Source organism: Emys orbicularis, chromosome 2, assembly GCF_028017835.1.
Source record: "Emys orbicularis isolate rEmyOrb1 chromosome 2, rEmyOrb1.hap1, whole genome shotgun sequence".
In the NCBI taxonomy this organism is placed as follows: Eukaryota; Metazoa; Chordata; order Testudines; family Emydidae; genus Emys; species Emys orbicularis.
In genome coordinates, this window is record NC_088684.1 from 285,119,861 (window position 1) to 285,133,563 (window position 13,703).

The 13,703-nt window shown below is 42.5% G+C and overlaps 1 protein-coding gene across 1 annotated transcript in view; it reads right to left on the minus strand.

Moving 5' to 3' along the window:
* LOC135873865 (sodium channel protein type 5 subunit alpha-like) overlaps nt 1-13,703 on the minus strand; it is a 104,772-nt gene that overhangs the window by 77,922 nt on the left and 13,147 nt on the right. Inside the window, 2 exon segments of the mRNA XM_065398475.1 lie at nt 1,460-1,523; nt 13,255-13,476. Of these exon segments, the coding sequence (XP_065254547.1) occupies nt 1,460-1,523; nt 13,255-13,476 (286 nt within the window).

The following is a 13,703-nucleotide window of genomic DNA, read 5'->3' on the forward strand; positions in this document are numbered from 1 at the left end:
AGTATTGGGTACTTTGATATGCATACATGTGCTAATGGGATTTGTATTTTGTTTCTTGAAATATGCTTTTAAGGTTTATTGTATCAGGGAATATTGGTATATTAAATTAAGATTATTTTGTTTTTTGAAGAATTACTGCCTGAGTGTCAATCCTTCAATCGGAAGGCTGTATCTGTGTCCTCCCAAGGGTCAACAGAGTTAGTCTACCCTGGGGAGTTCTCTAAGGGTCAGAGAGAAACCCTTAGTAAAACCCCGGCAATTCCTCTAGGGCGGGCCACCCCGTTCCACCCATCAAAACAGACAAATTGACAAGTGGGTTACTGATATAGGCAGGCCATTGTGAGGGTGCCTGGAGTCTGATTTTGGGGGTAATACAGCAAGGGAGATTTAGGTTAGATATTAGGAAAAAAATTCAAACTATAAGGATAGTAAAGTACTGCAATAGGTTACACCAAAGGAGGCTGTGGAATCCCCGTCATTGATGGTTTTTAAGACTAGGCTGGACAAACACCTGTCAGGGATAATCAAGGTTTACTTGGTACCGCCTCAGCGTGGAGGGATGGAGGCCCGTCCAGATTTACATTTCTATGCCTGTATTAAATTAATCCTGTCCTCAGAGTTCCCACATCTCATTGACACATCAATTCTGCCTGTCCCCCAGCTACAACATCAGATCAGCCCTACAGCCCACACCCAGACCCTAGATCAGTGTGCCCCCACAACCCCACATCTGCTGCACCCCATCAATTCTGCCCCTACATCTGCCCACATCCCCCACAAGCTCTTCCTTTCCCCCTGGCATCCTCACTTCTCCTCCTCCTCTTATGGTGAGTGAAAGGGGAGAGACTCTGCCTCCTTCCTGCAGAGTTGAAATTTGTGAGGGGGCTGGAGTTTCTTGCATTATCAAGAGACAAAAAAATCTCTATATCTTGTCCCTGACCCTTTAAATCCTGTCTGATGTCCTGGATAGAGGAGAGGAAGTGCAGCTGAGCCTCCCCAACCTATTTGTCGGTCCTCTCCTTCTACACCCTTAGGGTAGGAACAGATTTGGGTTAAATTTTATTTTTTTCTGAAATGATGCACCTATCCCTACTAGAAAACACGGAAGTTAACCCTACTTCCGTCTCCACCTCTCATTCTTTTGAAATTTAATTCACTAAATGGAAGTGTATTAAATACATTTCTGAGAAAAAAGTTAAAGTAATTGCAAGAACATCTGCCAGAAGGCCTAGGAAGAATTTAGATCTGAGTATAGAAACCATGGGCTCGAACTCTATCCCCTGTCATTCATTAAACTGTCTTATTATTTGTTATATTTGTATTATCCTTGTTCCTATTACTGTTGTCTTTAGGAACTTGAAATTTGCTCTTCACATTAGTCACTGGGTGGGCTGAGCTAAGCCAAAAGTATTGAAGCAAAGAAAAAAGTTCAGAACCAAGAAAAGTTAACTGCACTTACCCAGCATCTGAGCTGTTGCCACACAATAAGGGATCCTTGGTGCCATTCTTCTTGAAAACATTTTCTACATGAAAAATGAAAGCATAATACATTCAAAATACTTTTTAACATGTACCTCCTAGATTAATATGACATGATAAATATCCAGTGAAATAAATATTGGCAAGGGCACATAGACACAAAGGGTAAATTTGACATGTGTTTACTTACCTGTACAATAACTGGTAGGTAGGTAGGTAGGGGTGTGTGTGTATTTTTCCACTCTTGGTTCGCATGCATCCCATGCACTGGAGATTGGAGTCTTTTGGCCATTAGGTCTGCACATGTGCCCTGAATGTCCTTGTGATCCTGTATGAGGGGCATCAAGGGCAGTGTACGCCCACCTGACAGTTCCTTTGCAACCACAGAATCCACATGTAATAGGATTCTGTAGTAGTGGGAAAGGACGGCAGGTCATAGAATATCTATATGGACAACACATCTTGAAGAACTCCAGTTACTGTACAAGTAAAACTTCTTTCTTCGTTGAGTGTTTCTCCCTATATATATACTTTTTTGGCAATTCCCAAGCAGTGATATGATATGAGTAGGTGGGTATTCGGAGTCTACCTAAACAGAGACTTCAGCACATTTTCCAAAAGAAGTGAACAACATGGATGCTTCCACTATGGAAGGATGCTTGATAAAAGTATGTACTAAACCCCAAGTAGCTGCTGGACAGATCCAAAATGGGAATACTTTGCAAGGATGCAGAAGAGGCTGCCAGTGCCCAAGCAGCATAAACTACCTAAAACATAATAAAGTCGAATTCACCCCAAAACCCATTGAGATAATCTCTGGGCAGGAATTGGTTGGCCTTCATTGTGTCAGGAAATGATATCAACTGTCTTGGGGAAGTTCTGAAGGACTTTGTCCTTTGCAAATAAAAGACTAGGGACCTGCTAACATCCAGGGTATGTAATCTGGACTCTCCCTGGTTAGAATGTGGTTTTGGAAAGAATACAGATAGATGAATCATTTGATTTAAATGCAATTCTGAAAACTACCTTGGAAAGGAATTTGGGATCTGGCCTAAGAGACACCTTATCAGTAGGGAAAACCTGCCATGAGTCCCTGTATCTCACCAATTCTACAAGCTGATGTAATCGCTACATGTTGCTTGGGGTTGGAATGGAGGGTCCACCAAACTTACAAGCAATTCACTAAGGTTCTGGGAAGATAGGGGAGGTTTCTTTACTGGTAGAAAAACCTTAGGTCTCTGAGGAATTTAGACAGGGGGTGGGAAGAGACTTTACTGTCTTCAATAGGAGGGTGATATGCAGTGGTGGCTGCCACGTGTACTTTATCAGAACTAATCAAAAGTCCAGAGTTCCTTAGAGATAGTAAATAGCCCAAGATAGGTATCTTTCTGTTAACAGGGCATAACTGGTACTATATGTACCCTGTTGTAAATCTTTTCTGCTTAGGAGTGTAGATTTCTCTGGTGGATTTTTTTCTACTATTTATCAGAATGTTCAGGACATCTGAAAAAAAAAAGATCTTTCTATATCTGACACCCATCCATTAGCCATGCAATGAGATGGACGACGGATGTTCCCATTGTCTTGGGATATCACATCTGCTGTTTGAAGTAAAGGTCTTAGAGAAAGGATCAGTAATAGTACCAGCTCCAGGTACCAAAACTACCTCAGCCAGGTGGGAGCTATCTAGATGACACTGGCAGTGCCTTGCTTGATCTTTCCGAGTACCCTGGGAATCAAAGGAACTTTGTCCAGTCATGATCTGAGGAGAAATGCCTGCTCAAATTGTCTGCCAGAATGTTAGCAGACCTGGAAGGTGAACTGCAGTTAGAGATATCTAGTGTCAAATGCATCAATCCATAATCAAACCACCTCTTGGCATAAGGCAGGATGATCATGCTTCCTTCCCCCCAACCTCTCTCTTTTTATAAAACATGAGTCATGTTGTTGGTCATAATTTGGGTAGACAATCCTTAATCAGAGGTAAGAATTCCATGCCTTGTAAACCACTGAATTCCAATAAGTTTATATGTAAAAGAGTCTTCTCAAGAGTCCACTTGCCATGTGATCCAGATGTATTCCCCATCCCAGAAGTGATGCATCTGTCACAAGATCTTTCCACCAGTTCAGTGAGGAAAGAACATCTTGAGGACTCAACTTGGTGCATACACTGATTTTAGCCAACCCTGCATGCAGCCTAGGTGTACTCTGGCATTCAGCACAGTGAACCTTCTGGAAACCAGGTGTCTGAGTAGACTTACACAAGTCCTTACTATTATCTGTAGATTTGTTTGAAGTTGAGTAATAAGACTAGACATGGTTTGAAATTTGTCTTGGGGAAGACAGGCTCTGTCTAACACTGATTTCTTATATGAGCAGCAACTACTGTTAAGACCTTGGTGAATACTGCATCTTTGGTTATAAAGAGAGAGCAAAGGGTCTCTGCTGATACAGTAGTGTATTGTACTGTCCCATCTGGAAATTTAAGCATTTTTTGTGTGCCAGATGAATGGAAATATGGAAGAAGGCAACCTGAAGGTCACAAGCTGCAAACCAGTCTTGTGGATCTAGAGATGGAATTATGAAGACTAATGTGACAGTTTGCATTTAAAATGGTGTATGAAAATGTTGAGCCCTCTCAAATCCAAAATTGGATTCCATTCTCTCCTTCTTCTTTACTATAAGGTACTAACTCGAGCAGAAACTTTTCTTTTTGCATTCCTGTAGATCCTCTTCTATTGCTCTGAGAGACAGAAGTGTTTCAAGTTCCTGCTGTAATAGTCTCTCATGAAACTTGGTAGGTAGAGATGGACATAGGAGATGGAAGTGTTGAGAGTCTCTGGGTTAGGCTAAAAGGGGTAAAAAACAAGGGTGATGTCATGCTAGGAGTCTACTACAGGCCACCTAACCAGGTGGAAGAGGTGGATGAGGCTTTTTTTAAACAACTAACAAAATCATCCAAAGCCCAAGATTTGGTGGTGATGGGGGACTTCAACTATCCGGATATACTTTCTGTGTTATATATATATATATATTTTCTGTGTTGGGAAAATAACACAGCAGGGCACAGACTATCCAACAAATTCTTGGACTGCATTGCAGACAACTTTTTATTTCAGAAGGTTGAAAAAGCTACTAGGGGGGAAGCTGTTCTAGACTTGATTTTAACAAATAGGGAGGAACTCGTTGAGAATTTGAAAGTAGAAGGCAGCTTGGGTGAAAGTGATCATGAAATCATAGAGTTTGCAATTCTAAGGAAGGGTAGAAGGGAGTACAGCAAAATAGAGACAATGGATTTCAGGAAGGCAGATTTTGGTAAGCTCAGAGAGCTGATAGGTAAGGTCCCATGGGAATCAAGACTGAGGGGAAAAACAACTGAGGAGAGTTGGCAGTTTTTCAAAGGGACACTATTAAGGGCCCAAAAGCAAGCTATTCCGCTGGTTAGGAAAGATAGAAAATGTGGCAAAAGACCACCTTGGCTTAACCACGAGATCTTGCATGATCTAAAAAATAAAAAGGAGTCATACAAAAAATGGAAACTAGGACAGATTACAAAGGATGAATATAGGCAAACAACACAGGAATGCAGGGGCAAGATTAGAAAGGCAAAGGCACAAAATGAGCTCAAACTAGCTACGGGAATAAAGGGGAACAAGAAGACTTTTTATCAATACATTAGAAGCAAGAGGAAGACCAAAGACAGGGTAGGCCCACTGCTTAGTGAAGAGGGAGAAACAGTAACAGGAAACTTGGAAATGGCAGAGATGCTTAATGACTTCTTTGTTTCGGTCTTCACCGAGAAGTCTGAAGGAATGCCTAACATAGTGAATGCTAATGGGAAGGGGGTAGGTTTAGCAGATAAAATAAAAAAAGAACAAGTTAAAAATCATTTAGAAAAGTTAGATGCCTGCAAGTCACCAGGGCCTGATGAAATGCATCCTAGAATACTCAAGGAGCTAATAGAGGAGGTATCTGAGCCTCTAGCTATTATCTTTGGAAAATCATGGGAGACGGGAGAGATTCCAGAAGACTGGAAAAGGGCAAATATAGTGCCCATCTATAAAAAGGGAAATAAAAACAACCCAGGAAACTACAGACCAGTTAGTTTAACTTCTGTGCCAGGGAAGATAATGGAGCAAGTAATTAAGGAAATCATCTGCAAACACTTGGAAGGTGTTAAGGTGATAGGGAACAGCCAGCATGGATTTGTAAAGAACAAATCATGTCAAACCAATCTGATAGCTTTCTTTGATAGGATAACGAGTCTTGTGGATAAGGGAGAAGCTGTGGATGTGGTATACCTGGACTTTAGTAAGGCATTTGATACGGTCTCGCATGATATTCTTATCGACAAACTAGGCAAATACAATTTAGATGGGGCTACTATAAGGTGGGTGCATAACTGGCTGGATAACCGTACTCAGAGAGTTGTTATTAATGGTTCCCAATCCTGCTGGAAAGGCATAACGAGTGGGGTTCCGCAGGGGTCTGTTTTGGGACCGGCTCTGTTCAATATCTTCATTAACGACTTAGATATTGGCATAGAAAGTACGCTTATTAAGTTTGCGGATGATACCAAACTGGGAGGGATTGCAACTGCTTTGGAGGACAGGGTCATAATTCAAAATGATCTGGACAAATTGGAGAAATGGTCTGAGTTAAACAGGATGAAGTTTAACAAAGACAAATGCAAAGTGCTCCACTTAGGAAGAAAAAATCAGTTTCACACATACAGAATGGGAAGAGACTGTCTAGGAAGGAGTACGGCAGAAAGGGATCTAGGGGTTATAGCGGACCACAAGCTAAATATGAGTCAACAGTGTGATGCTGTTGCAAAAAAAGCAAACATGATTCTGGGATGTATTAACAGGTGTGTTGTGAGCAAGACACGAGAAGTCATTCTTCCGCTCTACTCTGCTCTGGTTAGGCCTCAGCTGGAGTATTGTGTCCTATTCTGGGTACCGCATTTCAAGAAAGATGTGGAGAAATTGGAAAGGGTCCAGAGAAGAGCAACAAGAATGATTAAAGGTCTTGAGAACATGACCTATGAAGGAAGGCTGAAAGAATTGGGTTTGTTTAGTTTGGAAAAGAGAAGACTGAGAGGGGACATGATAGCAGTTTTCAGGTATCTAAAAGGGTGTCATAAGGAGGAGGGAGAAAACTTGTTCACCTTAGCCTCTGAGGATAGAACAAGAAGCAATGGGCTTAAACTGCATCAAGGGAGGTCTAGGTTGGACATTAGGGAAAAGTTCCTAACTGTCAGGGTGGTTAAACACTGGAATAAATTGCCTAGGGAGGTTGTGGAATCTCCATCTCTGGAGATATTTAAGAGTAGGTTAGATAAATGTCTATCAGGGATCGTCTAGACAGTATTTGGTCCTGCCATGCGGGCAGGGGACTGGACTCGATGACCTCTCGAGGTCCCTTCCAGTCCTAGAATCTATGAATCTATGAATCTATGAATCTATGAAAGGGGTCCCTGAAAAGGCATCAGAAGGGGGTGAGGGGCAAGTGCAGAATGGGACTGTATGGACTAATGTACTGAGACATCTTCAGTCTCCTGCAGTCTGTTAGAGAGTCCCATAATTTTGGGAAGAAGTGTAGATGGTTCCCAAATGGAGTGGAAGAAGGGTCTAGATCTATTAAAACGGTTGTGGTGTGAATCTCGACCAACCTGTCAAAACGATGTTTCTAGGTTCAGGGTAGAATTGAGAGGTGGCTGATGCAGAAACTCTTCTCTTTGGAAACACTTCCTCTTTTTATGGAGTTGTTTTTCTCTGGGAAAAGAAAATGCATATGATGTTCTCTGTTTAGAATACCTCTGAGGTCTCCTTGGTTTTCTTTTGGTTGCAGATGTATACACTATAAGAGAGCAAAGTGTGGCTTGGGGACCTTTCAACATGTGGAGAGTGCCATTGGTTTTAGGGTTGAAAAGGTCTGAACCACAAAGGGAAGATCTTCCACAGTTAATTGAACCTCTGTTGGAATGCCTGAACTTTGGAGACAAGACATCCACTTCATAACTACTGATGTTGCCTAGTTGATGAAGCAGACTTAACAGTTTCCAGAGCTGCCTATAAGGACATTCTAGCAATCAGTTATCCTGCCAAAACTAAGGATTTAAACTCCTCCCTATTTTATTTTGGAAGCTTATAAACATAATCCATACATTTGTTGTAAACCATAGTTTCTCAACCAAGTTGAGAAAACCATAATACACCTCTACCCCGATATAATGTGGTCGTGGGGAGCCACGACTACATTATTGGTGAAACGCCGTTATATAAGGGTAGCGGTGGCAGGGCTGCGGCGGTGATTTAAAGGGCCCAGGACTCCCCGCAGCAGCCGGAGCCCCGGGCCCTTTAAATCGCCGGCGAGCCCCGCTGCTGCAGCCCCGGGGTAGCAGCGGCAGGGCTCCAGTGGTGATTTAAAGAGCGCCAGGCTCTGGCAGCTGTGGGGAGCCCGGGCCCTTTAAATCGCCAGCTGAGCCCCACTGCCGCAACCCTGGGGTAGCAGCAGCGGGGCTCCGGCGGTGATTTAAAGGGCCTGGGGCTCCCCGCAGCAGCCAGAGCCCCGGACCCTTTAAAGCGCCACTGGAGCCCCGCTGCTACCGCGCTATATGCGAACCCATGTTATATCTGGTCACGTTATAGCGGGGTAGAGGTGTATGCTAACTATTTCTGATACTTTGAAATTCTGAATTTTAAACTAGCAGATGAGAAACATTTATGACCAATGAAATCTAGCCATTTTGGTTCCTTTTCACTAGGAGTCATTCTTGGTTGGCATTGTCTGTTTTTCTCATTATCTGCCACAATCACCCAAGAGACAAGTACTAGGTTTGTGAAAAGATATTTTGCTCCAACAGATGGCACCTGAAATCTTTTGTCAGCTTTCTTTGAGGTGAAAGTGATCAACACAAAAGTGTTTGCCAAATATTTCTGGCATGGTCCAATGAAACCTCCTTAATGGGGAGTGCCACAAACTTTGGCACTGTGGCATGGAGAATGTCCAACAGTTTCTGTGGGACTCCTGCATCTCTGCTAATGGATTCTGGGAGGACTCAGCTATCTGCTTCAGCAGTTCTTGGAAGCTCTTGTAGTCATTCAGATGAGATAAAATAAAGGGGATCACTACCTCACTTGAAGACAAGGACAAAATAGTCAGATACTTGTAGATCTTCAGTCTGAGGTTGTTCCTCCTCAGAAAGTTCCTCTGTTGTTTGAAGATCCAATGGTGTCATCTGAGGCATCATAGGGTTTTGCCTCTGAACAGGGAAGGAGGATATCTTCCTGGAGGTTAGTGCATGGGAGTTATGCCTTATACTATAAGGACCCCAATAGTTCCAATATGGCCATGGTGGTACATTAGTCATATAAGGACTGGGGGCCACGGGAAAAGGTACCAGAATATGTGCATCCTCAAACTTTATGGTGTCTAGGTCTACATGAAGTCCTGGATTCCCTCTCAAATTCATAAAATTCATAAGAAGGGATTCTTGGGGAATAAGTATGGAATCCTTCCCCACTGTGCTGAGACTCACAGGATGAGTATGAACATTTCACCTCTAAGGGAGGGGCTGCTGAAGGTGGAATGATAGGTTCTAATGTAAGTCTAGCAGTGAGTTCTACGGAGGAGCTCAGTACTGAGAAAACACTGGGCATCCATACTGAGGACTGAATATTTAGCCCAACAGAAAGTAAAGGAGATTCCAGCTCCCCTAACAGTTGAATGTCCTTCAGTACCATATACTTTCCTGTACCAAGATGCACTCAATCTATCACCACCCTTTTCTGCAGCTAATCTGCATGCAACAATTCTATTGATTGTAATGACTCAGTCATATGAAGGAGACTGGACACAACAGTTCTCACTGGTAGATTACATGGTTTAATTGTCACTGCTCCTTAAAGATTCTATGTTTGGATGTTGGCATGAGCATCAGTGCTTGAAAGGCACTGCTACTTTGGCTTTACTGCACATTGAGGTAGAAGTGCTGGAGAACTCAGGCAGGAACTCAGGGGAAGCCCTTAAAGTGCAGAGATATTGAGACTCGGAGACTGGACTATTTCTAATCCCCTTCATACAGTACCAGTCTCACTAATATAGCCCTCTTGTCAATTGCAAGTTAAGGGCCAGATTCACCAATACAGAATCATAGAAATATAGGGCTGGAAGGGACTTCAAGAGGTCATCAAGTCCATTTCCCCATGCTGAGGCAGGATAAAATATATCAAGACTATCCCTGACATGTGTTTGTCTAACCCAGTGGTCCCCAAACTTTTCAGGGTCACGCCATCCTGGGGAGCTGGGGCTAGCAGCAGGGCCACGGCTCGGGGGTGAGGGGTGAGGAGGAAAACGAATAGGGGTAAGGGGGCTGAGGCTGGAGCTGGGAGTGGGTCTGGGGCCACGGCCAGGAACAGAGCCATGGCCGGGGGCCAAGGCTGGGGGCGGGGCTGGGAGCCGGGGCATGGCTAGGGGTCAGGTGGGACTAGTTGGTGCTCCTTCCCCACCCCCCTGCGGGGGCTAGCCCAGGCCCCATTGCGCCCTCCGAACATTCCTCCGCACCCTCCTAGGGGGGCATGCCCCAAAGTTGGGGAACCTCTGATCTAACCTGTTCTTATAAGTTTCCAAGGATGGGGATTCCACAACCTTCTCAAGAAACCTATTGCACTGCTTAACTATCCTTATAGTTAGAAAGCTTTTCGTAATATCTAACCTGAATTTCTATTGTTGAAAACTAATCCGATTAATTCTTGTCCTACGCTCAGTGGACATGGAGAACAATTGATCACCATCCTCACTGTAAAATCTTTTACATATTTGAAGACTGTTAGCACACATACCCCCTCAGCCTTCTCTTCTCTAGACAAAACATAAGAACACAAGAAGGGCCCTACTGGGTTAGACCAAAGGTCCATCTAGCCCAGTATCTTGTCTTCCGACAGTGGCCAGTGCTAGGTGCCCCACAGGGAATGAAAGAACAGGTAATCATCAAGTGATCCATCCCCTGTCGCTCATTCCCAGGCTTCTGGCAAACAGAGGCTAGGGACACCATTCCTGCCCATCCTGGTTAACAACCATTGATACCCAATTCTTTCAATCTTTCCTCATAGATCATGTTTTCCAAACCTATCATCATTTTTGTTGCTCTCCTCTGGACCCTCTCCAATTTGTTTACGTCTTACTTAAAGCGTGGTGTACAAAACCAGACACAGTACTCCAACTGAGGCCTCACCAGTGCCAAGAAGAGTGGGACAATTACCTCCCATGTCTTACATACAATATACTTGTTAATACATCGCCGAATGACATTTTACTTTTTTGGAACAGCATCACACTGTTGGCTTATATTCAATTGTGATCTACTGTAACCCCCCAGCTACTTTTCTGCAGTACTGCTGCTTAGCCAGTTATTTCCCATTTTGTATTTGTTCATTTTTTTCTTCCTAAGTGTCATACTTTTCACTTAACTTTATTGACTTTCATCTTACTGATTTCATACCAATTCTCCAATTTACTATGATCATTTTGAATTCTAATTCTGTCATCTGAAGTGCTCTCCACTTCAATATCCAAGTTGTTAATGAAAATATTTAATAGTACTGGACCTAGAACAGACTTTGGTTGCTTTGCACTGCTCTAGCCCCCAAAATTGTGCTACTCTGCGGCCCCAAAATTACAATTTATTTTAAGATAACATAAAATGACCAAGTTTAACATACAGTAGGAGGGAAGCAGTGGAGGGAGGACAAGGAGCTGAAAAAGTAGAACAGCAGCTCAGGAAGTCTCTAACTCCCACTCCCCGGAAAGGGAATTGAACTGCCATGGGATCTAGTGCATGGTTTCAGGCAGTTCCACCCCTATCCACAGCAGTGTGTACAGTGTGAGAGATCCAACTCAGCACTGTCTACCAAAGGCCAGCCAAGACCCCCCAGAACTCCAGACTAAAGAGCCAGGAGATGACCTTGCCCCTTCCAGAGGTGAAGACACTCTAAGAGGATCCTTTTTTGTTTGTTTATGCTGGCCAATGTTCACAGCACTGCAGCACTTGTCTCTGGACTCAACCTTAGCATGCCATCTGGCTGGGAAGATGCCACGGAGGGAGCTGTGGTTTGAGAAGAGTAGTGAGTGCTGGGAGGTGGGAAATTTGTTGATGTGTTAGTACTTATAAGTTAACCCTAAGGCTTTCCTTTCCCAGATGCCATTTTCCTGCTCTGAATAAAGACCTCCTTTGTTATATTATAATTTCGGGGTGTGTCATTTCTTTGCTCTGCTTTGTGTAGATGTGCTTTATTCTGCCATTATGTAGTGGATTTTATACTCCTTTGCCATTAGCAGCATTAGTCGTTTTTCGAAAAGACAGCACCCCTTGTGCCCTGGGCACAGTGAAGAGTCACCTTGGGTGGAGGCACCAGACATCACAATAAAGAGCCCAGGACCAACCCATGCAAGGAGAAGGGAGAAGCCACTCTAAGTAGTAAGCATCCCCGGGGAGGCTTGAGCCACACCTCAGGGGAGGGGCAACACTATGAATCACAAATGTGTATCCTACAATGAAATATAAATTATGTCCAACACAGCAAAGTTAATGTTTGTAAAGGAACATTTAAAATTAAAAGAAAAAAAATGAGGGTTAGGTCGGTAGTTTCTGTTTCATGTTATTCCTCTTGTGTATTTTGAAATTCCTCTTTGTAGTCAAAGCTTTTACACATCCATTGCATGAAAAAGATCTCTCTCCTGTGTGAATTCATTAGTATTTTTAGAGATTGCCTTCCTATATTCCATGCTTGTAAATGACTTGGTTCCTGTGTGGATTTTTCCAGTGGGTTTTGAGAATTCCCTTACCATTAAAGTTTTCCCTACATCTGATACATATAAATAATTTTTCTCCTGACTGAATTCTTTGGTGAGTTTTGAGAGATCCCATCTCAGTAAATCTTTCACATTCAGTGCATGCAAAAGGCATCCCTCCTGGGTGGATTCTTTTGTGTATTTTAACCTCTCCTTTACAAGTACAGTTTTCTCCACACACAGTGCTTATTGATAGTTCCTCCTGCGTCTAAATTTCCTGGTGTATTTGGAGATTTCACTCACTGGTGAAACTTTCCCCAGATTCAGTACATGCAGAAGATTTTTCTCATGTTGTTTCTCTCATGTATTTTGAGATATTTTTTCTTCAGAAAGCTCTTTCTTCCCTTGATGCACCTACATTTTTTCTTTCCTCTGAAGACGCTTTGTTTGTGTTTTCAGATATCTGTTCTATTCATCCATATTTTCAGCACTAATTGTAGTCAAGAAACACATATGGAATAAAGAGATATACAACTTATTTATAAGGAAAACACACATTTTAGCTGAATATTTAGTTCAGCTGAAACTGTTCACAGTCCATATCAAAAGACATAAATCTGTAGACTTCTTAAATGTACAGCAAACAGTATGTATATAACTGCTTAGTACACTGTACAAGGCCGAACTTCTGTAAATTACGTCAGAGAATGAGCTAATGTTCATTTCAGTTACTATGGTATCATACTGGGAAACACAGATGACTATTGTTTCCAATAATGGGTTGATGGTGAAAAAAAAGAAAGGAATTGTAGCACCAATAGCAGAAATCATCCCTGGACCTTTGCAAACCACTCTGGCATTTCAAAGACTAACACTGCGCTGTGGTTGTAGTTCATCTGTATTTTCAATATATTTTGCAGTGCAGGAGTCAAAAGATATATAAAATCTACCATCTTAAAAGGAAACAAGAGGACAACATACCTGAATCATTAATAAACTCATCAAAGGAGCCCCATTTTTTGTCATCCAAATAAATAGTTCCATTGGTGGAGTTAAAATTCCTGACACACTTATGTCTCAAATTGCCTTTAAAGAGCTGGAGGCCTATGAGGGCAAAGACACTCAAGCAGAAAGCAGTCAGGATCATCACATCAGCAAGTTTCTTAATAGACTGAATAAGTGTACCTACGATGACCTTCAGTCCTAGAGAGATAAAATTCAGCAGTATAAGGACTAAAAAACTGAAACACATGTATCATTCTTTTTGAGAGTCAAAACAACATACAGCAGCCACAAGTTCATAGTTACTTGGCCAGTGTTCATGTATCTTTTCAATACAAACATAGTCCAGATGAAACAAAAGTAATGAAAGTAAGAAAAGATGTTTTTCATCTAGTCTAAGCAATTGTCCCTAGCACTTTTGTAGGGAG